Source organism: Salmo salar, chromosome 13, assembly GCF_965601325.2.
Source record: "Salmo salar chromosome 13, fSalSal1, whole genome shotgun sequence".
NCBI classification, from domain to species: Eukaryota; Metazoa; Chordata; class Actinopteri; order Salmoniformes; family Salmonidae; genus Salmo; species Salmo salar.
This window is the reverse complement of record NC_138303.1, coordinates 31,957,404-31,981,283: the sequence shown is the minus strand read 5'-3', so window position 1 is coordinate 31,981,283 and position 23,880 is coordinate 31,957,404. Positions and strand designations below refer to the sequence as shown.

General features: G+C 41.3%; 2 protein-coding genes across 2 annotated transcripts in view; both read right to left on the bottom strand.

The window, feature by feature from the left end:
* Positions 1-12,563, bottom strand: part of fam131c (family with sequence similarity 131 member C) — a 29,760-nt gene extending 17,197 nt beyond the window's left edge. Inside the window, exon 1 of the mRNA XM_082959719.1 lies at positions 12,504-12,563. Coding sequence (XP_082815845.1) covers positions 12,504-12,563 — 60 coding nt within the window. The remainder of the gene's footprint in view (positions 1-12,503) is intronic.
* Positions 12,564-15,999: 3,436 nt separating this feature from the next.
* Positions 16,000-23,880, bottom strand: part of epha2b (eph receptor A2 b) — a 31,720-nt gene continuing 23,839 nt past the window's right edge. Inside the window, exons 11-17 of the mRNA XM_014135356.3 lie at positions 23,437-23,622; positions 23,221-23,282; positions 22,873-23,082; positions 22,522-22,671; positions 21,574-21,767; positions 20,419-20,574; positions 16,000-19,085 (exon numbers count right to left, since the gene is read on the bottom strand). Coding sequence (XP_013990831.1) covers positions 18,977-19,085; positions 20,419-20,574; positions 21,574-21,767; positions 22,522-22,671; positions 22,873-23,082; positions 23,221-23,282; positions 23,437-23,622 — 1,067 coding nt within the window. The 3' untranslated portion in view covers positions 16,000-18,976. The remainder of the gene's footprint in view (positions 19,086-20,418; positions 20,575-21,573; positions 21,768-22,521; positions 22,672-22,872; positions 23,083-23,220; positions 23,283-23,436; positions 23,623-23,880) is intronic.

Sequence of the window (23,880 nt, the reverse complement as noted above, 5' to 3'; positions counted from 1 at the left end):
CAGTTTGGCTGGACAACCAGCTCTAGGAAGAATGTTGGTTTTCCCAATTTTCTTCCATTTAAGAATGATGGAGGCCACTGTGTTCTTGGGGACCTTCAATGCAGCAGACATTTTTTGGTACCCTTCCCCAGATCTGTGCCTCCACAGAATCTTGTCTCTGAGCTCTACGGATAATTCCTTTGACCTCATGGCTTGGTTTTTGCTCTGACATGCACTGTCAACTTATATAGACAGTTGTGTGCATTTCCAAATCATGTCCAATCATTTTAATTTACTAGAGGTGGACTCCAATCAAGTTTTAGAAACATCTCAAGGATGATCAATGGAAACAGGATGCACCTGAGCTCAATTTTGAGTCTCATAGCAAAGGGTCTGAGTACTTATGTAAGTAAGGTATTTCTGTTTTTATTTGTAATAATTTTGCAAACATTTCTAAAAACATGGTTTCGCTTTGTCAATATGAGTTATTGTGTATAGATTGCTGGGGAAATTGTTTTTTAAATCAATTTTAGAATAAGTCTGTAACGGAACAAAATGTGGAGAAAGTCAAGGGGTCTGAATACTTTCCGAAGGCACTGTACAGTGGGGGGAAAAAAGTATTTGATCCCCTGCTGATTTTGTATGTTTGCCCACTGACAAAGAAAGGATCAGTCTATAATTTTAATGGTAGGTTTATTTGAACAGTGAGAGACAGAATAACAACAAAAATATCCAGGAAAACACATGTCAAAAATTTTATAAATTGATTTGCATTTTAATGAGGGAAATAAGTATTTGACCCCCTCTCAATCAGAAAGATTTCTGGCTCCCAGGTGTCTTTTATACAGGTAACGAGCTGAGATTAGGAGCACACTCTTAAAGGGAGTGCTCCTAACCACAGCTTGTTACCTGTAAAAAAGACACCTGTCCACAGAAGCAATCAATCAATCAGATTCCAAACTCTCCACCATGGCCAAGACCAAAGAGCTCTCCAAGGATGTCAGGGACAAGATTGTAGACCTACATAAGGCTGGAATGGGCTACAAGACCATCGCCATGCAGCTTGGTGAGAAGGTGAAAACAGTTGGTGCGATTATTCGCAAATGGAACAAACACAAAAGAACTGTCAATCTCCCACGGCCTGGGGCCGCAAGATCTCACCGCGTGGAGTTGCAATGATCATGAGAACGGTGAGGAATCAGCACACAACTACACGGGAGGATCTTGTCAATGATCTCAAGTAAGCTGGGACCATAGTCACCAAGAAAACAATTGGTAACACACTACGCCGTGAAGGACTGAAATCCTGCAGCGCCCGCAAGGTTCTCCTGCTCAAGAAAGCACATATACATGCCGGTCTGAAGTTTGCCAATGAACATCTGAATGATTCAGAGGACAACTGGGTGAAAGTGTTGTGGTCAGATGAGACCAAAATGGAGCTCTTTGGCATCAACTCAACTCGCCATGTTTGGAGGAGGAGGAATGCTGCCTATGACCCCAAGAACACCATCTCCACCGTCAAACATGGAGGTGGAAACATTACGCTTTGGGGGTGTTTTTCTGCTAAGGGGACAGGACAAGGACACCGCATCAAAAGGAAAGATGGACGGGGCCATGTACCGTCAAATCTTGGGTGAGAACCTCCTTCCCTCAGCCAGGGCATTGAAAATGGGTCGTGGATGGGTATTCCAGCATGACAATGACCCAAAACACACAGCCAAGGCAACAAAGGAGTGGCTCAAGAAGAAGCACATTAAGGTCCTGGAGTGGCCTAGCCAGTCTCCAGACCTTAATCCCATAGAAAATCTGCGGAGGGAGCTGAAGGTTTGAGTTGCCAAACGTCAGCCTCGAAACCTTAATGACTTGGAGAAGATCTGCAAAGAGGAGTGGGACAAAATCCCTCCTGAGATGTGTGCAAACCTGATGGCCAACTACAAGAAACGTCTGACCTCTGTGATTGCCAACAAGGGTTTTGCCACCAAGTACTAAGCCATGTTTTGCAGAGGGGTCAAATACTTATTTCCCTCATTAAAATGCAAATACATTTATAACATTTTTGACATGCGTTTTTCTGGATTTTTTTGTTGTTATTCTGTCTCTCACTGTTCAAATAATCCTACTATTAAAATTATAGACTGATCATTTCTTTGTAAGTGGGCGAACGTACAAAATCAGCAGGGGATCAAATACATTTTTCCCACACTGTATATGTATGTATATGTGTGTTTATATATATATATATATATATATATATATATATATATATATATATATATATATATATAAATAACCATACCTAGTAGCTACAGTGTTAAGTCTGTATTTCCTTTTCAAAGTGCCGTTGATCTCCGAAAAAGCTAAATTTGTACTGTGACGTTCCCAACAAAGGTTAGGTATCAGAGGGGTTGGGTTAAATGCGGAAGACACATTTCAGTTGAATACATTCAGTTGTACAACTGACGAGGTATCCCCCTTTCCCTTATATCAAGTCAGCACAGATAAGTCAACACAGATCACTGGACAGAGAGGATAGACAGAAGGAGGGACTGACGGACACACAGAGGGACAGACATACAGAGGCACTGACCTTTGTGACCTTTGCATAGGCAGGCACCCATGGTGACGAGACGGCCGGTCAGTTATCGGTTTACCATCATGTCAGAGGGATGTTGGGATATGGGGAGAGAGAGAGAGAGAGAGAGAGAGAGAGAGAGAGAGAGAGAGAGAGAGAGAGAGAGAGAAACAAACCAAATATGACGACTGGTCCAGGAAGAAGCTGAGGGGCAGCGAGAACAAAGTAAACTAAAGAGGGATGATATGCCAGGTCTATTTCTTGCAGTATGCCAAAGCATTGCCTGTCATCTCTCGTACTGGAGAGGAGGGAGAACGAGACAGTGAGGAAGAGAGAGAGAGAGAGAGAGAGAGAGAGAGAGGAGAGTGTGAAATGAGGGAAAGCCTGAATGCCCGTTTGCTGCCGCCTTGGTGTCCCTCCCCTCCCCTCCACTCCTCTCCTCCCCCTCTCTTTATTCTCTATGCACCCTTTGGCTGCTGAGGCACCTGAGTGTATCCTGAAATATTCTTTCACACTCACACTTCCACCTCTGACTTATGGAGAGAGGAGACATATAGAGATAGAGCTATGCTCACAACACTACTGTGGTGTGGTGATATGATTAGACTAGTATCTAGCCACAGACAATATGCTTGATAGGTCTATGTTGTTGTCTTAGGTCTCTCTTTATGTAGTGTTGTGCTGTCTCTCTTGTCGTGATGTGTGTTTTGTCCTATATTTTATTTTATTTTTATTTTTTATTTCCCAGCCCCTGTCCCTGCAGGAGGCCTTTTGTCTTCTGGTAGGCCGTCATTGTAAATAAGAATTTGTTCTTAACTGATTTGCCTAGTTAAATAAAGGTTAAATAAAAAATAAATACAAAAATAATAAAGTTCAGACACATTGACCATGAGCATACATTGGATTTGAGTGCCAAATGTATCAGTAATGTATCATACACATGCAACCATGACGGTAGCCGCGATTGCCAATTGAGATTATAGAGTTTTATGGTGTCTGTCTACACAATACTAAACTCCTAGATCCAAGTGTTGCATAGCTGTAAAATCTAGTGAGCGAAATTACCACAAGACCAACATGTTATATTCCTTTTGTCTACTTTGTCTCAACCCATCAAAGTGCCAACAAACCCTTAGAATGTTCTAACTGGGTCTCCATGTGATGACATCATCCCCTGCAATGGTTGAATCCTCCTCATTGGGAAAATCCTGTTCCCATGACAACCCCCTACTCTATGTGTTCCAGCTTTCCTGTGCTAGTTGGGTAAGAAGGGAGGAGGTGAATGTGTGATGACATGTATTTGAAGATGGAGAACTAGATTAGTTGTGATAAATTGAGTAATTACTGACAATCTCCTGCATTCCTAGGATCAGCTAACTGAAAAGAGCCTGCAAAGATATCCTTTAAAGTAGCAAGATTAAAGCAGCAAAGCTTTGAAGGCGATATGGCTAAGTTATATTATCTGAGTGGAAGAGGAGGAAGATTAGTATGTCGGAGGAGCCTGACCTCTGCTGGTATTCAGATAAAAGTGCAGCATTTCCAACACTGAATAAATTAAATAACCACACGCTCACACGCACACACACACACACACACACACACACACACACACACACACACACACACACACACACACACACACACACACACACACACACACACACACACACACACACACACACACACACACACACACACACACACACACACACACACACACACACACGTCACCAAACTTTATGCCAAGGATTCTACTTGAAACATACACTAGAAGAATATGTTTTCTGGAGAAATCCCAGAAGTGTCAATCATTGCATTCCCTGGAGTGCACTAGCCTGGCCCTCAACTCTCCTCATGTCCTCTCCCCTCTATCCCATAACCTGTCTCAACCCCACGCCTTTTGTAAACCTCTTTCTATGGAGCGTAGATAAATAACTATTCTCAAATCCAGTGCCTAAATCAACAACTTTCTATTGTCAGAGTGTGTTATTACTGAGAAGCTTGAATTGACTCTCCATGTTCCTCTCTGTCGCCAGTGTGTTGACATGCTTCTGACGCCAAAAACAACACAAATGAATGGACACAAATTAATCAGTAAGTTAATTAAAAGAGACTTTGTGGTTTTGACTCTGGAGAGTCAGAGATAAACATAGACATCTGCAGAGTAGCACCATGCCTTTGTGAAGTACTGATGTGAATAGCAAATATGCTTTTTTTAATTAGGTGTCTGATGTGGAGCTTGTTCAAACACTTCATGATACTATAAAACTATGTTAACTATGAAACACAAAGAGGTGATAGGCTACACTTATAGTGTAAACATGGGACTTACTATGTAAGTTTATTTATTTAACCTTTATTTAACAAGGCAAGTCAGTTAAGAACAAATTCTCATTTACAATGATGGCCTACCGGGGAACAGTGGGTTAACTGCCTTGTTCAGGAGCAGAACGACAGATTTTTACCTTGTCAGCTCGGGGATACGATCCAGCAACCTTTTGGTTACTGGCCCAACGCTTCAGGCTATCTGTCGCCCCAAAATGAGATAGTACAAACTGTTTTCAGTTTCTAATGATACTTTTTGTTGATGATAATAGAACTTGCATAGAGCATAGACTTTGATTTGTGTATAGACGGGTTGGCGGACAACGTCAGATAGTTAGCAACAATGACAAGAAACTGCCATGTGGGGAATTGTAGGTGGCTCATTTCAAATCATTGTATCTTGTTATTTATACCATGTCTTGTTTTGAAGTGTCTTTGCTAATATGGCTAAAATTCGCTAGCTAGCGAACCAACAACTGTAACCATGTATTTTAGAGACAAGTGCTCATTGTGCAAAGGTATTTGTGTTTCAATAAATATTTAGAGACTAAATACAGTTTACTTGTTATCAACAGTCTAAGCCAACCCCATCTGTTTTGCCCCATAGTTGCGCACACTTTGGTTTTGTTGCTAAACAATGTGCTTCTAGTTCAGACAGTGCAGTAATATCTAACAAGTAATCTAACAATTCCACAACAACTACCTTATACACACAAATGTAAAGGAATGGAATAAAAATATGTACATATAAACATATGGATGAGTGATGGCCGAGCGGCATAGGCAAGATGCAATAGATGGCATAAAATACAGTATATACTGTACATATGAGATGAGTAATGTAAGATATGTAAACATTATTAAAGTGGCATTATTTAAAGTGACTAGTGATCAATTTATTAAAGTGACCAATGATTTGAGTCTGTATGTAGGTAGCAGCCTCTCTGTGTTAGTAATGGCTGTCTAACAGTCTGATGGCCTTGAGATAGAAGCTGTTTTTCAGTCTCTCGGTCCCAGCTTTGATGCACCTGTACTGACCTCGTCTTCTGGATGATAATGGGGTGAACAGGCAGTGGCTCGAGTGGTTGTTGTCCTTGATTATCTTTTTGTCCTTCCTGTACATCGGGTGCTGTAGGTGTCCTGGAGGGCAGGCAGTTTATCCCCGGTGATGCGTTGTGCAGACCGCACCACCCTCTGGGGAGCCTTGCAGTTGAGGACGGTGCAGTTGCCGTACCAGGCGGTGATACAGCCCAACAGGATGCTCTCAACTGTGCATCTGTAAAAGTTTGTGAGGGTTTTAGGTGACAAGACAAATATCTTCAGCCTCCTGTTGCGCCTTCTTCACCACACTGTCTGTGTGGGTGGACCATTTCAGTTTGTCCGTGATGTGTATGCCGAGGAACTTAAAACTTTCCACCTTCTCCACTGCTGTCCCGTCGATGTGGATAGGGGGGTGCTCCCTCTGCTGTTTCCTGAAGTCCACGATCATCTCTTTTTTATTGATGTTGAGAGAGAGGTTTTTTCCTGACCACACACTCTGAGTACCCTCACCTCCTCCCTGTTGGCTGTCTCGTCATTGTTGGCAACCAAGCCCATGACTGTTGTGTCATCTGCAAACTTGATGATTGAGTTGGAGGTGTGCATGGCCATACAGTCATGGGTGAACAGGGAGTACAGGAGGGGGCTGAGCACGCATCCTTGTGGGGCCCCAGTGTTGAGGATCAGCGAAGTGGAAATGTTGTTTCCTACCTTCACCACCCGGGGGCGGCCCGTCAGCAAGCCCAGGACCCAATTGCACAGGGTGAGGTTGAGACCCAGGGCCTCAAGCTTAATGATGAGCTTGGAGGGTACTATGGTGTTCAATGCTGAGCTGTAGTCAATGAACAGCATTCTTACATAGGTATTCCTCTTGTCCAGATGGGATAGGGCAGTGTGCAGTGTGATGGCGATTGCATTGTCTGTGGACCTGTTGCGGCAGTATGCAAACTGAAGTGGGTCAAGGGTAGCAGGTAAGGTGGAGGTGATATGATCCTTAACTAGTCTCTCAAAGCACTTCATGATGACAAAAGTGAGTGCTACGGGGTGGTAGTCATTTAGTTCAGTTATCTTTGCCTTCTTCGGTACAGGAACAATGGTGGCCATCTTGAAGCATGTGGGGACAGCAGACTAGGATAGGAAGCGATTGAATATGTCCGTAAACACACCAGCCAGCTGGTCTGCGCATGCTCTGAGGACGCGGCTAGGGTTGCCTTCTGGGCCAGCAGCCTTGTGAGGGTTAACACGTTTAAATGTCTTACTCACATCGGCCACGGAGAAGGAGAGGGTCCCGCAGTCCTTGGTAGTGGGCCGCATCAGTGGCACTGTATTATACTCAAAGTGGGCAAAGAAGGTGTTTAGTTTGTCTGGAAGCAAGACGTCGGTGTCCGTGATGTGGCTGGTTTTCTTTTTGTAGTCCGTCATTGCCTGTAGACCCTGCCACATATGTCTCGTGTCTGAGCCGTTAAATTGAAACTCCACTTTGTCCCTATACCGACATTTTGCTTGTTTGATTGCCTTGCGGTGGGAATATCGACACTGTTTATATTCGGGTATATTCCCAGACATCTTTCAATGATTACATGCGGTGGTTCGTGCTTTCAGTTTTGCGCGAATGCCGGCTTCTATCCATGGTTTCTGGTTAGTTTAGGTTTTAACCTGTCTGGGCTAGGGGGCAGTATTTTCACGGCCGGATGAAAAACATACCCAATTTAAACAGGTTACTACTCTGGCCCAGAAACTAGAATATGCATATTATTATTAGATTTGGATAGAAAACACTCGGAAATTTCTAAAACGGTTTGAATGGTGTCTGTCAGTATAACAGAACTCATATGGCAGGCAAAAACCTGAGAAAAAGTCAACCAGGAAGTGGAGGATCTGAGAATTGTAGTTCTTCTTTCTAGTCCCTTTCGAAACTACAGTATCTGTGGGGTTACGTTGCACTTTCTAAGGCTTCCATTGGCTGTCAAAAGCCTTCAGAAAGTTGTTTCAGCCTTCTCCTGTTACTGGGCAGATAATAGGAGCTCAGTTACTGAGTGGACTGCCTGGCAACAAAGGGATTGGATATGCTTGGTCCCGCGAGCGCGCCGTTCCTTCTTTTTCTCCTTGAATGAATACGCTATTGTCCGGTTGGAATATTATCGCAATTTTACGTTAAAAATACCATAAAGATTGATTTTAAACATGCTTCTAAGTATGGATTTTGACATGCTTCTAAGTATGGTAATAGAACATTTTGACTTTTCGTCTCTGGTACCGCACTCGCGCGTTATGCCTTTGCATAGTGCTCTGAAAGCACGAACAAAACTGAGGTATTTGGACATAAATATGTATTATTTAGTTTTAAACAAAACTTCTTGTGGAAGTAGCAGTCCTGGGAGTGCATTCTGACGAAGATTAGCAAAGGTAAGAGAATATTTCTAATACTAATTCTGAGTTTAGGTTGCCCCGAACTTCGCGGGTGTCTGTATAGCTCGCTGTGATGGCTGAGCTATGTACTCAGAATATTGAAAAATGTGCTTTCTCCGTAAAGCTATTCTAAAATCTGACAAAGCAGTTGCATCCAGGAGTAGTCTATCTATAATTCTTTAAATAATTGTTATATATTTTGTCAACGTTAATGATGAGTATTTTTGTAAATTGATGTCCACATTCACCGGTTGTTTTGGTGGGAATACATTTTCTGAACATCAGGCACCAATGTAAAATTCTGTTTTTGGATATAAATATGAACTTCATCGAACAAAACATACATGTATTGTGTAACATAATGTCCTAGGAGTGTCATCTGATGAAGATCGTCAAAGGTTAGTGCTTCATTTAGCTGTGTTTTTTTTTGACACATGTCCTTGCTTGGAAAATGGCTGTGTGATTATTTTTGTCTATGTACTCTCCTAACATAATCTAATGTTTTGCTTTCACTGTAAAGCCTTTTTGAAATCGGACAATGTGGTTACATCAAGGAGAAGTGTATCTTTAAAATGGTGTAAAATAGTTGTATGTTTGAGAAAGTTGAATTATAACATTTGAATTATAACACATAGTTTCCTAAGGACTCGAAACCTCGAAGCGAGGCGACCATCTCTGTCGGGGCCATCTACTAGTTGTATTTAAAAAGTTCTATAATTCAAAACACTGTCCATGAAGACCGTTATTTGCTCAATCTGCTAACATCACAACTGCACTCTTTTCAGAGTTCACCGACACATAGGCCAAGCACAACAATATGACCACTGGGAAACATTTGACTGAAACAACGAAGGGTACAGATACGTGTCCAACATACAGTAGCAACACACCCCACATTTTTTGCAATTTTTTTAAAATAAAAATAAATAAAAGTAAGTAAGGCAGCTCCAAAATGCATGTGTTTCAGCCTAGCTCAGTGCTTTCTGTGGTGGTGGGGCAAGCCAGTAGAAAATACTGAGCATTGCGCCATGATTGGCTCAGTGTTCTGTCACCCATGGGGACACAATGTCACCGCCAAGTCTAAGTGGAGACATTGAAATTCTCGCCCCATGGGTGCTGCCATAGACTTACATTAGAAGTGCACATCCAAGAAGGTTCAAGGTCATTGGCCACAGATAAAATTACGTCAAATCACTTTATATGTACAGTAGCTTTGATTGGACTGACAACATCATACATGTCAACATCATACTTTCAAAATCTTAGCTAGCAGTCATCATCATGAATAAAGTCGGCAAATCCTTTTTAATCCATGTCACATGAAGAGAAATTATAGATAAAACGTATCGGTGCTCATCATCCATAGGACATAAACATTACACAACAAGTTGGAAATTGCAAATTCAACAATGAGTGGTTTGGAAGGAATCAATGACAGTGGCTGTTTGGTCCCAAATCTGGGATTAATGGGCTATTTTCCGTGTTTAAAATGATAAACATTCAACATTGACCATGCTGTCAAGGAAGCATGATTTGTGCCACTCTCAAAACAACTGTTAACTCTGAACTGAGAAAACTTGACTTCAGTGAGTTCAAGACAACTGGGAAGTCGGGAATAAATGAGCTCTGACTGGGAAAATACATTTTGAACGGTCATCCATCTCGAAATTGTAAATCCGGCCTCTTTCAAGAGCTACGACCTGAAGATCAATGACGTCATCATGATTCAACCTTGTTTTTTTCAGAGTTCCCAGTTGTTTTGAAAGTACCATAAATCCAGAGAATGCCAGACTTTGATGATAAAGTTTGGCCACGAAGGACCGCAGCGCCACCTTCCTGTTCAAATGAGCACAGCACAACAAGGTGAATACAAAAATATATTGTATACTGCTGCATAAATAATGTTAATATGCCAGGGATATATGTATACTGTAGTCAAGAGAGTAATACTAAGTGTATGTTGTGTAGTAAGATGTTAGTAGCCCATGTGCCTCACCCTAATAATTTAGTCTATTTACCCCTCTTAATTTCGCCTACTGTTCTGACTTGGTGGTGCACATGTAGCCTATAACCCATTTTAGAGAAATGTAATCATCGAATATTGTAAGAGCTTTCATTGTCTGCTTATGTGCCCCCTTTATTTATCCTACAGTTCTGAGTTGGTGTACAGGGAGAACACTGTAAGAACGGCCCATGTTTTGAATTCTGTCACTGTACATTTCAAAAGTGCTATACAAATAGTTATATTGACTATGTCCGCCCTTGCTCACTCATTAATGTCTTAATCGAAATTACGTATTGCTCTTATCTGCTTGTCGTCCCCTTATGCCATAGATTGTACATCTCAATTGTCATTAGAAACCACATTTGTTTAAGCAAGTCAGTCATAGCAGCTATGTTTTTTTAAAATGCAGTAAATGAGGCTGAATTAACTGTTTCGCTGCCATACAAAGCTCCTATGTTAGCCAGGTGTAGCAGCGGTAAGATGTTGGGACTGTTGTTGGGACAGCTTTATGTAGGCCCTAACCGTTTGTGGGCACCGTTCATCACCGTTATAGTGCAATTCATGTATTGTTTAATGCTGTGTTGTGTACTGGCTTCGCTGGCATGCATCCCACTTTCTTTCTTTTTGCCCCACTAAGATTTACAGGGAGGTGTCTGTGGCTGTCCCAACATGTGGATTGCTACTGGAGAGTTTTACCCCATTTGACTCGCTGATGGCTTAGAACCGTGTTTCCTAAACATGCATAATGCTCCTACTGTTCCTAGCACAATGAAACCAAAACATTGACTCAACGATTGCAGGATGGAATTGAAAACCACTGGAAAGATTATCTATTATATTGACAAGATATTCAAGTGACCGCTTGAATACATGTCCTCAATGATGGAAGACAGGTGAGATCACGTGGGACCATTCTAGCCAATGAGAGCGCAGATGCGAGTGTGAACAACAGACACAACTAAGTTGTTTTTCTCAAAGTTGCTGGAATTCAACGTGCATCCACTTATATCAGTACATTTGTAACAGCTTAAACATTATGAAACTTCTATTCGATCAAATAAGCCTCACGTAATTAGAAACTCTCTCATATACCGCCATAAAAAAGGGGCTTATCTCACGTGGACAGAATTGACTGCTCTCTTTTTCCCCCTTCTCCTGTCTTTCCTAATCTACTTCTCCCTTTTTTTCCCTTTCTCTCCAAAACTACGGGTAGCACTTTTAGCTCCGCACGACACGTTTCGATGACACAAGCCTAAATGGCCGTTTTGTCCTCAAAAGCGTGGGCTTTTGGGCTATGATGCCTTGCCTGCAGCTAAATTGGCAAGGTCTTTGGCTGCACTGTCAGGAAATTGCATTAATCCAAAACTGGGCTGAAGTAATTTCCCTTGGTTCTTAAAGCGATGCCAGAGCCGAGGCTCAGTCCTGGATAACAGGGATAGGAGGCCTCAGGGCCAGACGAAGCCTCCTCCTCCATCTGCCTCCTAATTGGTTTAATGACTGTAATTATCTGGTGGAGTTCACATTGTGCACCAACGATTAATGGCCCCCAAAACATATGTAGACAGGAGGAAATTGGGGGGGGGGGGGGGGAGTTGCGCAAGACTATGGACCAAGAGAAATGGAAGAATGGTTTTATAATTTTTGTGTTTCTTTGTTTTCTGTGAAATGTGCTAAACCCTGAAGGTTCCTATATCCAGAGGTAGCAACACTGGAGAGAGTGAATAATATTGAGGCTTAATTCTTAAAAGTCTAAACTGTTGGGGGAGGGGTGGGGGGTTCTAAGCTGACATATGGAATTGTTTTAAGATGGTCATACTATGAATCATTTAGCTATTTGATTTTGAATTTTAGGACCCCTTTAGGCATAAAATATATATATATATATATATATATATATATATATATAAAACATGTATTTGATAGAATATTGAATTAGGCCTTTACTACTATAGTTTAGAGAAATGCACTGAATAACACATTCATAAATGGCAAAAAAGACAGTCAAAATATAAATCATAAGAAACAAAGTTTTGAAGTCTCTGTCCTATATCTAGGCGATATAAGAAAGCTCAGGAAATATATTTTTATTTCTTTACATACATTTTACCCCTTTTTTGGGTAGGCTCAAAACTATCTTCATACTTCCTTTCATTTTTTTTAACCGGTACCGGTTACCTTCAGACGAGTCCCGTGACACTTGTGGTGGTCGCAGAGCGAAACGGAGAACTCCGTCATGTTTGGGAGAGTCTCTCTCCCCTTTCCATAGAGTGGTGATCATAATAGTTTGTAGGTCAAAGCGTTCGGACGATACAGACGTTTTCGTGAGAAGACAGATTTTGATGGGGATTTTTTTTGTGGGTTACTTACTTAGATGGTGCGTCAATCAACTCCAGGGGGTTAAATGGCTAATCCAAATTGGAAATCATTTAGACCGAACCTGGACCTCATATGTACAACTATTTAAGACTATACCACCCAGGCTGAGTGTTGTTAAAATCTAAAAGCTTTTGCAGAGCAAAATCCTCCTTCGATGGAGCACCAATGAGACTCCACAGACATATAAACGGCATTTAAACGGTATTCTGTAAAATAGGTAAAAGAAGTTCTTGAGTGAAGACTTTTTCAGAAGCACAGACTGACACCTTTTGTTTCTGTTTTCTGGTATCGCGCCCGGTATGGAAAGGTGTCTCTGGGGCACGAGCCTAGTACTAGAAAACAGAGACAAAAAGTAGCTTTTACCTTCAGTATTCAGACATCCATTTAAATCATTAATTGTGCTAGCAATCAGAAACACTAGCCTCCCGAGTGGCGCAGCGGTCTCAGGCACTGCATTGCAGTGCTTGAAGTGTCACTACAGACCCAGGTTTGATCCCAGGCTGTGTCACAGCTGGCCGTGACCGGGCAACCCATGAGGCGGCGCACAACTGGCCCAACCTCATCCGGGTTAAGGGAGGGTTTAGCCAGCTGGGATTCACTTGTCCCATCGCTCCTTGTGGTGGGCCTGGGCACCTGAAAGCTGACTTCAGTTGCCTGGATGGTGTTTCCTGCAACACATTGGTGCGGCTGGCTTCCGGGTTAAGTGAGCGGAGCGGCTTGGCAGGGTTGTGCTTTGGAGGATGCATGCCTCCCCTGAGTCCGTAGGGGAGTTGCAGCGATTGGACATGACTAACTACCAATTGGGGAGAAAAAGGGGTAAAAGTACCACAAAAAATGTATGCAATCGGAAACACTGCAATAATCTTATAGGACTTTTTAGATGAGAATGCAAAGAAAACTGGAAAATTGGGAAAAGACTTAAGAGAATAATTTTCAAAAGCATGAGAGTAAGGGAAAGAAGGGAGAGCTGAAAGAAGAAGGAAGACCAATATAGACACAAATTGGAGGATGTGTTTTTGGTCAGGAACCCATCTCTAAAATTAGTATGGATGTAAATTCCACGGTGTTGCCGGTTTTGAATCCACACATGAAAATGAGAGCTACGCAGAACAAAAAAGGAGTGGACGGGAGAAGTCATACATGAACAGTAGCATAGTCGTTTATTTTCCACAATGACCATTTTCCAGAAGTACAGAGACATCTTTAAAGCCACAAAAAGGAGGACAGCTAAAAAGAGTGAAAGCCACAGCGGGCCACCACAGAGAAGAATCCACAGGGTAGGCTTTACTTTAACCATGTGTCCCATTCGCAGGCATCGACTCACAGCCTTCATCACAATCACCACACATGCTATTGTGGCCTGCAGCTAAGCTTCGCACAAATATATGCATGCACACACGCACGCACACGCACGAACGCACAATGAAATTACTCTACCGTCACTGACAACTTTCAAGTTTTAATGTCACATTTCACAAGTACAGTCAAATGCCTTTCTTGCAAGCTCCAAACCCAAGAATACACTAATCAATAACAATGTAATACTAAAAATAACAAGGTAGATCAAAAACACACGATATAAAAATAAGAAAAACACAATAAAGTAAGTAAGCATACTATGTACAGGGTCAGTTCCAGTACCATATTTACAATGTGCAGGGATACTGGATGGATAGAGGTAGATATGTAAAGGGGTTTGTTGACTAGGCATCAGGATATATGATTAACAGAGTAGCAGCAGTGTATATTTTTTTTATTTTACTACGCAAGTCAGTTAAGAACAAATTCTTATTTTCAATGACAGCCTTGGAACAGTGGGTTAAATGCTTTGTTCAGGGCAGAACGACAGATTTTTACCTTATCAGCTCGGGGATTCGATCTTGCAACCTTTCGGTTACTAGTCCAACACTAACCACTAGGCTACCTGCCGCCATATATGATGATTGTATGTGAGTGTGTGTAGAGTCATTATAAATGCATGTGCATATTATGTGTGTGTGAGCAAATGATGAAGTGAGTGTTTGTATGTGTGTTGGAGTATCAGCGTGCGTAGTGTGTAGGGCCCTGTCAGTATACAGACACAGCACAAAAATAAGAAAACAAATACATAAGGTCAACTCAGTCTGTGTAGCCACAGCAACTGTTTGTTGGCTTAAATACATTGACATGGATTCCCACACAAACATCGATACACACATTTAACAAAGAAATAGCTTGTGGTTCTGCTCTTGTTTTTCCCTCTGGAACCATTTAAAAAAAAGGTTCCACCACATATGAGAACCCTAAGGATGGAAAATGGTAGACTTTCTTGACCATTTCTAGGCATTGCATTCACCTAAGAGTCCTAGAACCCACATTGTGTTCTAGGCTAAGTCAAGGACAAAGACCACGACAAGGTCATGCTTACATGACTATCACTGTTCCCATGCTCGGTCTACCTGTTAGTTCTTTGTTGGCCGACTTTCCCAGCTATATTAATTCCATATTTAAATATTTACATAACTTTTCTCCTATGTTCATCTTATCTATGGAAGGCATTATAGACTTTGTTACCTGCATTAATCAATCCCAGCTAATTCAAAATGGACAGCGCCAGACCCAGGGTCAGCCTGAATGAGATTAGGAGAGGCTTGGTCAACACCACAAAGTGCAATTTAAATTTACTGCATGGCACAGTGGTTTTCAGTCATCTGCATTTTGACCCGGACTCATTACAGATCTTAAATCTCGAAAAGTCAATGACGCCAGTTGAGTAAGTGGCATGATCGGTCTTATTATGTTGAGTTAACAGAAGCCTAAAGTTCTTGGGAGAAGTTCTGATACTACGCTGGTGATTTCCCAAATGGGGAAAGTAATTTAATTGTAGATCAAGATATCATCTCTTTTGAAACAAACAAAAACACAAGATAATCGTCAAGAAATTGAGAATGTTTAACGTTTGCACCAACTGTGATTAAGCCGTTATCAAGTCTAGCTTTTTACATCACTGTTAGTTTGCTATGATAATCTAATGTCCTTTCTATCTCAAATTATTTCAGTGATGTTGGCACGAACTGCATTCATATCAATCCAATACTGGAATTAAGTTATTGTAATGCTCTACTCTAACATAAGCAAATAGATGTTTGTGACTCAAAATGAGTAAACAGCCACATTCAAATGCTATCCAGGTTTAGTTTACACATCCTTTCCCATGTAGCCAATCTGGGAGAAAAAACATGGATACAGAAAGTCGAAATCCTTAGTACTGTGTGTGTGTAAAATACAATCAATAAGTGAACAATGCAAAAGGAAATCAAACTTCAGGCTTTATTGTAAGTGGTGTTTTTTGGCGCGTCAATCATTGGTCAACGGCAACGAATGGAATCAAATATGAATGAAAGGCAACGAAAAGTTTGTGACAAAGACAACCTTCAATTACGAATAAATCCCAGCTCTGTGTAATTATGTCAATAAATAAAAGTAAAAAATAAATAAATAGACTATTAAATAAAGTATAAAACAAAGAGTTTACTTTTGAAATCAAGAAATTGTTAATTTGTCTGTAAGACAGCTACAGTAAGAGTGGACATCCCTTTGATGAAAGTTACCTAAATTGAACATAGAATTTGTAATTTTCCTAGAAAAAGCAGTAAAATATGCTTACAAAGTCCAATTATACAAAAGGCAATAAACCCCTACCCCCCCCCCCAAAAAAAAAAATCCCTTTTCCAAATGGAAATCTAGTAAACTAATATAAAAAATCTATAGACTTCTATATTCATATATGAAACAAGGAGCATAAGATGTGAAATAAGACAGTCCATAAAAGTTACAGCAAAAAGTCAAGTAGTGAAGAGAGAGTCAGTAACAAACCGTCATCTTTTTAGAGCATTGGGATAAATGATGCACACTGTCTTTTGGATATAGGTTAGTACCAGATCTGTTTGTGCTCTGATCTGGGAAAACTATTGGATATGGATGAGCTGGTCAATGAAGACTGAAGAAAACTGATACTTTCTTGGCATTACCAGAAACAGGCACTTTATCAATGAAATGCATTGAGAGGAAAAATAATACACCGAGTGTAATGGTATCTGCATTCTCAAAGCAAATCGTTTCATCCCATAAAACACTTGTTACTAAACACCAAATAAGAAATATGGATAAAGCAATTGGAACAAGAAAAGAATAGTAAATCTAAGTTGTGATTTAAAAAAAATACTTTTACTGTCACATTGAAATTGCATATCAAACTACACTTTACATTCTCTGAAATCATCGCAACAAGCATTTCTAATCCTAAATCATCTATTTAATTAAAAAATGGGCATTTGTATTTTCAACCAACTTTGAAAAAAGGCATGTAATCCTGACTTGATAAAACTTGACACAATACCTTTCAAAATTAAATCCATCATTAAAATGGGTCGTTCCACCAAATAGGTACCTTTTGAGTAGCGTAACTTGGTGAAAATAAATGTTTTATTTCACATAATTATAACATTCTGTCATAAAGAGCACATGTTCAAATTATAAATATATATATATATATTTTTTTTTAAAACCCATCTCAGAGGTTAAATTAAAAAAAATACTATAGTAACTGCCTACTAAGTGCCAAATAAAGTAACAGGGTTGACGACTTAATCTTAAAGCAGCCATAAATCCCCTTGTGACAGAGGGAATCGAAGCTTGTGAGCAGCAGTGGCAATTGAATTCAAGTTTCACAAACAATGAAATTGTTAAAAGATTTCTTGCCTGTCTATCCATGGGTAACAGGGTTGACGTGTTATACTCGACCCAATCAGTTTTCCAACACAAAACGGCCAAAATGAGTAGAACTAGCTCACCTGCTTTCAGATTTTACTATTAAATGTTCAAGGTCTCTTTTGAAACAATTTTTTTTCCAACATGGAATAGTTTCACCATATTAAAACGAGAGTTCATTTCACATAATAGGGTTTACCATAAAATAAGGGACAGGTGTTTATACATTTTTTAAAATAAGAATAAAAAATGAAATCACTGACATTAAATAAATAATAATCTTCAGAAATGACTGTCAAAGCCACAAAATAACTAGGGTTTACAATGATGGTAAACATTTGGACAAATGTTGGGGTTATGCGAGTTAAAATCTTCCTAGGGAGTCAAAGAGGATAAACTGAGGGACATGTCAAAATTATGTGTTTTGGCACTTTAGCAAGTATTCGTTCACATAAAAAAATCTGATCTGTTGTATTTTCCATGTGGTCTATATTAAATATAACATGCTTTTTATTTGTTGACAATGTCTACTTAAAATATCAAAGGGACGAAAAGAACCTCATTTCGTGGAACGACCCAAATATAAACAAATTCTTTCAGCTGCCTCATTTTATTTGAAATGATCTTCCTATGGCATGATGATAATAATAATGGCAAGAAGATAGATGTTTTAGATGAGACAACTCAACCCAATTATTACTTATTTAAGTGCTTCAATATAAGTGATGTTCTTGATCACAATCAATTAACACAACCCTTTGCAGCCAGTTAAACTGAACATGATGAGTACCTCATATCTTTTCACGTTATTTTCATATAAACTCAAATTCATATGATAGCTTAACATCTAAATCAAGCCCAGATTAGGCACAAAAGTAGCCAACAACATCCCAAACTGGACTAAGACACACTCTCTGCTTCGAGTCCATTCTCATTAGTTTAGCAAGAGATTACATGGACCACAATGCATTTCACTGGCACCAACACCGCCAGACTCATACCCAAAAGGCCACAGCAGTCCACTTCAAACAAATAATTGCTTTGGTGTAAGTGGTTTTGTGACTTCTTAATTTTCTCTTCTCAATATTAGGTGCTATGGAAACAAGAGACAACCTCGGTACAAGCTATTACAAGACTTTATCACTTGATTAGTTTCAGGGGAGAGAGGGGAAGCATGCAAACAAAATATTAACAAAGATTGTGGATTGAACTGTATCTGTACAACTGACATGGATAATACAACATATATACAGTATAATATATACACAGTCTAATCAATACATCTATTGCTGTAAAAATACTCCATTCCTTTTTTTGTTGTTGATACGCTTAACAAGTCTGTTAGAAATCTTTAAGATTGACAGTACTGTACAGTCTCTTTTGGCTAGACCATGCCCCTAAGAAGTTTTCAGTTTGTCTGTCCAAAGCCGTCCCCGCAGCTCCGCTCCAGTCCAGTCCAATACAGAATTCAAAGTTCAGTCAGAGTGCTGCCCAACTTAAATTCCTGCCCCACTAGCATTGGGTCACACTGCAAATACACTCAGGGTGCTGGTCTGGTCTTTCAAGCCCAGGATGCTGTATGCAATTCTCTTCAGGTGGCCAGGCAGTCTTACGCCAATGTTCTTGATATCCCTGTGAAAAAGGAAGCACAAGAAAGCAATTCAGATATAGAGCCACAGGATAGCAACGGAGGAATTCATGCCTTGACCTGGTTTGGATTCCCTTCAAACTCATTCTTCAGTGTTCCCTTCCTTTAGGTAATATATATGAAACTGGATGTGAAAGCATAGCTAGTACCCTATTGAAAATAACCTCTAGGGACTAGCCAGGAGGACAGTTTCTCATTTTCAAGAAAGGGCAAACATGAGGCAAACCCCTCAGACAGGCACACGTGACAGAATCTGGTGAAGGCGTGCCACATCCAAGTCCCTCATTTCCAGGTTTAATTACAGTCTTAATTAGTTAATGAAGATTCTCCATCTCGCCCATGAATCAGTTGCCTGGCGAGCAGAGGGAGTGTCGTAAATAGTTCAGTCGAGTGCTTCCAGATGACAAGAGATGGAGCATGGGACCGTAAAATCTCACCATGGAATATGGCACACTTCAAAAGAGGTTTCCCGTTTCCGCACAGCCCTATTTCTTAGGATTAAAAGGAAAGCCTCGTCGGTAGATATGTTCTGTAGACATGTTCTGTAGACTATCTACCTCCCAAATACTGTGTTTATTGAATGAGTGATATATTTCTGGTTACAGTGCCTTCGCCTGGGTATTTTGTTAATTTTTTGGGGTGTGCGTTGGTCCAAAGTCCTCTCCTTATCCACAAATGTGCTACGCTTTCTTAATTTCCCTTATCTCCACCTTGCCCTGAGTGTAGTGGCTGTTCTCTCTTCTCATCCTCCTCCTCCTCCTCCTCCTCCTTTCCTGTTGCATAAGCCATGAGGGCCTTTGCCCTACACAGCCAGTACTAGCGGTTTCAGGCTGCTGCAGAAGTGCTGCCCTGGGCTGCTGGTGTGGGCGAAGGAGGGATGGAGGAATAATTGAAAAAAGGAAGGGAGGGAGAGAGGGGAGTGAGCAAATCACAAGTCACCACCACAAGGCCACCGCAAACGAGCCTGCTCCTTCTCACACTCTATTATTTTTTCTACCTCACTAGTTTTCTTGAGTTGTAGAGAGGCCAGAGTTTATATTGTCCGTAAACGGTTCTCTGGCTGTCGAAAGCTCCTTTTTCAAAATCAAAAACCCCAAACACTTGGAAAACTAAGGACTTAGCTTGGGAACCAGTTGTTCTACATTGTGCAAATAGTTTATACATCTCTATTTAATATATTCCTATAGGCTCATCCAATCTTAGATTTGTCTTGTTTGTGATCAATTGTTTTGATGATCATCATCTCATTAAGTAACAGACAATGTCCCACAAAAATCTAATAAAAAGCTTTAAAAAAAACAAAAAAACACTACTCACACATTCTTCATCTGCAGCACCTGGTCCATGGTGACCACTCCAGCGCAGGTGAAGTTCTCACTGTACTGGCTCATCTTGATGGACTCCAGCCACTCTGACACCGACCTGAAGGGTGAGCCGTCCGACCCACTTGTGCTGGGCAGGCGGATGGATACGCTGGAGGAGGGAATGTAGGGCAGAGTGAGCGATCATCATCACCAGCTGCCCGACAATAGACAGAGACGACTGTGATTATCCAGCGAGGAAACGGTGAGATAGGAAACGGTGAGATAAAAAAAAAACGGTTGGTGCAGCTATGGGGAAACTGACAAAGGAACCTGACAGATCTTGGTCTTTTGTGTCTAAAACATGTTCACAGACACCAGCACACATACAGAGACGTCAAGTAGCATAGTGGTTAGAGCGTTCGGTCAGTAACCGAAAGGTCGCTAATTCAAATCCCGAGCCGACAAGGTGAAAAACCTATCAATGTGCCCTTGAGCAAGGCACTTAACCCCAATTGCTCCAGAGTTGCCGTTGATTTTTTATTTTATTTAACTAGGCAACAGAACTTTGTAAGGCACTACATCTCAGTGCAAATGGCATCACTATAGTACCTGGTTCGAATCCAGACTGTATCACATCCGGCTGTGATTGGGAGTCCCATAGGGCGGCGCACAATTGGCCCAGCGTCGTCGGGGTTTGGCTGGAGTAGGCCGTCATTGTAAATAAGATGGCCTACTCCGGCCAAACCCGGACAACACTGGGCCAATTGTGTCATTGTAAATAAGAAACGCCAACGACGCTGGGCCAAATTGTGCGCCACCCTATGGGACTCCCAATAATGGCCGGATGTGATACAGCCTGGATTCGAACCAGGTACTATAGTGATGCCTCTTGCACTGAGATGTAGTGCCTTAGACTGCTGCACCACTCGGGAGCCCAAAGTAGGTCTGATGGGATATGCAAAAAACACATTTCCAATTCACAGATGAGTGTTAATACACACTTGTACATGTGTGAAATTGGACAAATATAAGCACCCAACAAATGATTATTAAACATGCACACATTATCCTCCTAATAATTAGCTTTTTCTTGTGCTCCACTCGGTTTCACCGTTTCATGGATCTACTTTGCTGTGTAATTTCCTTCTAGAGAATAAAGGACTTATACCGGGGGTCGAAGTCTGCGATAGCCTTCAAGGACTCGGGGCTCCTGAGCAGCTTGTCCAGCAGGCTGACGATGTCCGGGAAACGGGGCCTCTTGGAGCGGTCCTGCAGCCAGCACTGCAGCATGAGCTGGTAGACAGCTGATGGACAGTCCATGGGCGCTGGCAGCCTGAACGCCTCGTTGATGGCCTTCATCACCTGACAACCAGAGGCTAGAGGTTTAGTTTATTCGCACTAAGGAAAACAAGTAAGACAACAATACGGAAAAAAACAAAAAAGATTAAACGGTGTGCAGGTGTGGTTGGAAGCCCAAGGGCTGATATGAAAACCACACCACAAAAAAAAAATACAATACATAAGTACAAAAATAAAGGTTTGTTAAAACAGATAAAACCTACTAATTATAAATGTATAAATTAATTGATTAGTAATCCACAAAAACATTATATATTTTTTAAAGCAGTGGTGGAAAAAGTACCCAATAAGTAAAAGATACTTTAGTCATTTTTCTATTACTGTAAAATACTACTTGAGTAACATTTCTAAAGTATTTGGTTTTAAATATACTTAAGTATCAAAAGTAAGTGCGTGTGCGCGCATATGTGTGTGTGAGCATTAGGCTATATGGAGGAGATTACTGAGTAGTTCGTTTCATCAGGCTGACCCCCAGTCTTCGCTTGAAGTTACTGAGGGATGATGATGTTTTGGCAATGTGAAGATAATTCCAGAGTATGGTACCTCTGTATCTAATAGAGAATTGACTATCTGAAGTGCGGCAGTGGGTCATTGAGATCCCACACTTGAATTGAGGTTCACTGAGCTGTTATGATAGTCGGCACTAGCATTCCCGTTAGCTGTTACTTCATGGGTTAGTGTTAGCAGTGTGGCTCTAAGTGGAACTATAAGGCTTCCTGCCTTGTTTGACTTCGTTAGCATTAGCATTGTAGTGTACCTCGCAGTTGCTCATGTCCCAGTAGGGCCGCTCGCCAAAGGCCATGACTTCCCACATGACGATGCCGAAGCTCCACACGTCGCTGGCCGAGGTGAATTTCCTGTAGGCAATGGCCTCTGGGGCTGTCCAGCGGATGGGGATCTTACCACCCTGTTGGAGGGGAAACAAGTGTACAATACACTCAGGTCAGAGCCCAAAAAAGACATTGTTTTTGTTCAATTCAATTAAGGTACATCTAATTCAATGACAGTCCTCTTTGAGCAGTTTACACTGAAATACAGTGCTAACAAGGCAAAAGTGTTAGCAAGAGCTGAGTAAAGCCAACCGTTGTAACATGCAATGTTAACTCACGCTGGTGGTGTAGGTGCCCTCAGGGTCGTCCTCCAGCACTCGAGACAGGCCGAAGTCAGACACCTTACACTCCAGGTTGTTGTTGACCAGGATGTTGCGGGCAGCCAGGTCCCGGTGAACGTAGCTCATGTCAGACAGGTACTTCATGCCAGCAGCGATGCCATGCATCATGCCCACCAGCTGGAAGGAGGGCATCTCGCCATCACGATCCTGAAGGGGAAACACATTGTAACACACACATACTGTTAGAGAGAAATATTTTGAAGCTGTGGTAACTTGACCTGTAGTAAGTCAATGTCTTTCACTTATAAAGGTGACTTGCATTCGATGTACTGTAGGCCTAGTCACCTTTAGGTACTTGTCAAGTGCGCCGTTCTCCATATACTCAGTCACAATCATGGCATGCTTGACTGGAACCAAAAAAGGGCATAAATACTGTTAACTATTGCACAAAACAGACAGGAAATATATACATATAGAATGTATATATAGACAGGTAAAGTGAATGCTTCACAGGAGAATACTATTCTTGGTACAGGTAGTAGGCTAACAGAGCCTTCTTACATTTGGTGACGACTCCCTCCAGGCGAATGATGTTCTGGTGGGAGAACTGTCCCATGATGCTCGCTTCTGACAGGAAGTCCTGCCTCTGCTTCTCTGAGTACCCCGGCTTCAGCGTCTTAATGGCCACCGCCCCCTCCTTCCGCCCTGGAGCTTTCAGAATACCACGGTACACCTCTCCAAACTCCCCTAGAGGCGGTGAGGAAAATGGTTTTAAAACCCAATGACAAGATTGAGCAATATTTCAAGCACTATCCTTTATAGGGATGTGGCTTGCAGTGTTTCTCGAGTCTCAGGCGTTTGGGAAATTAGTTAAGGGGAAAGTAAACAAGGAAGGGGTCATGAGCAGATTTGCCCCGGGGACTTTCACAGAGGTGTGTTATTGTGGGATTGTGTAAAAAAAAAAAAAAAAATATGAGTCTCATCGGTTGACACATGTGGCGTGTT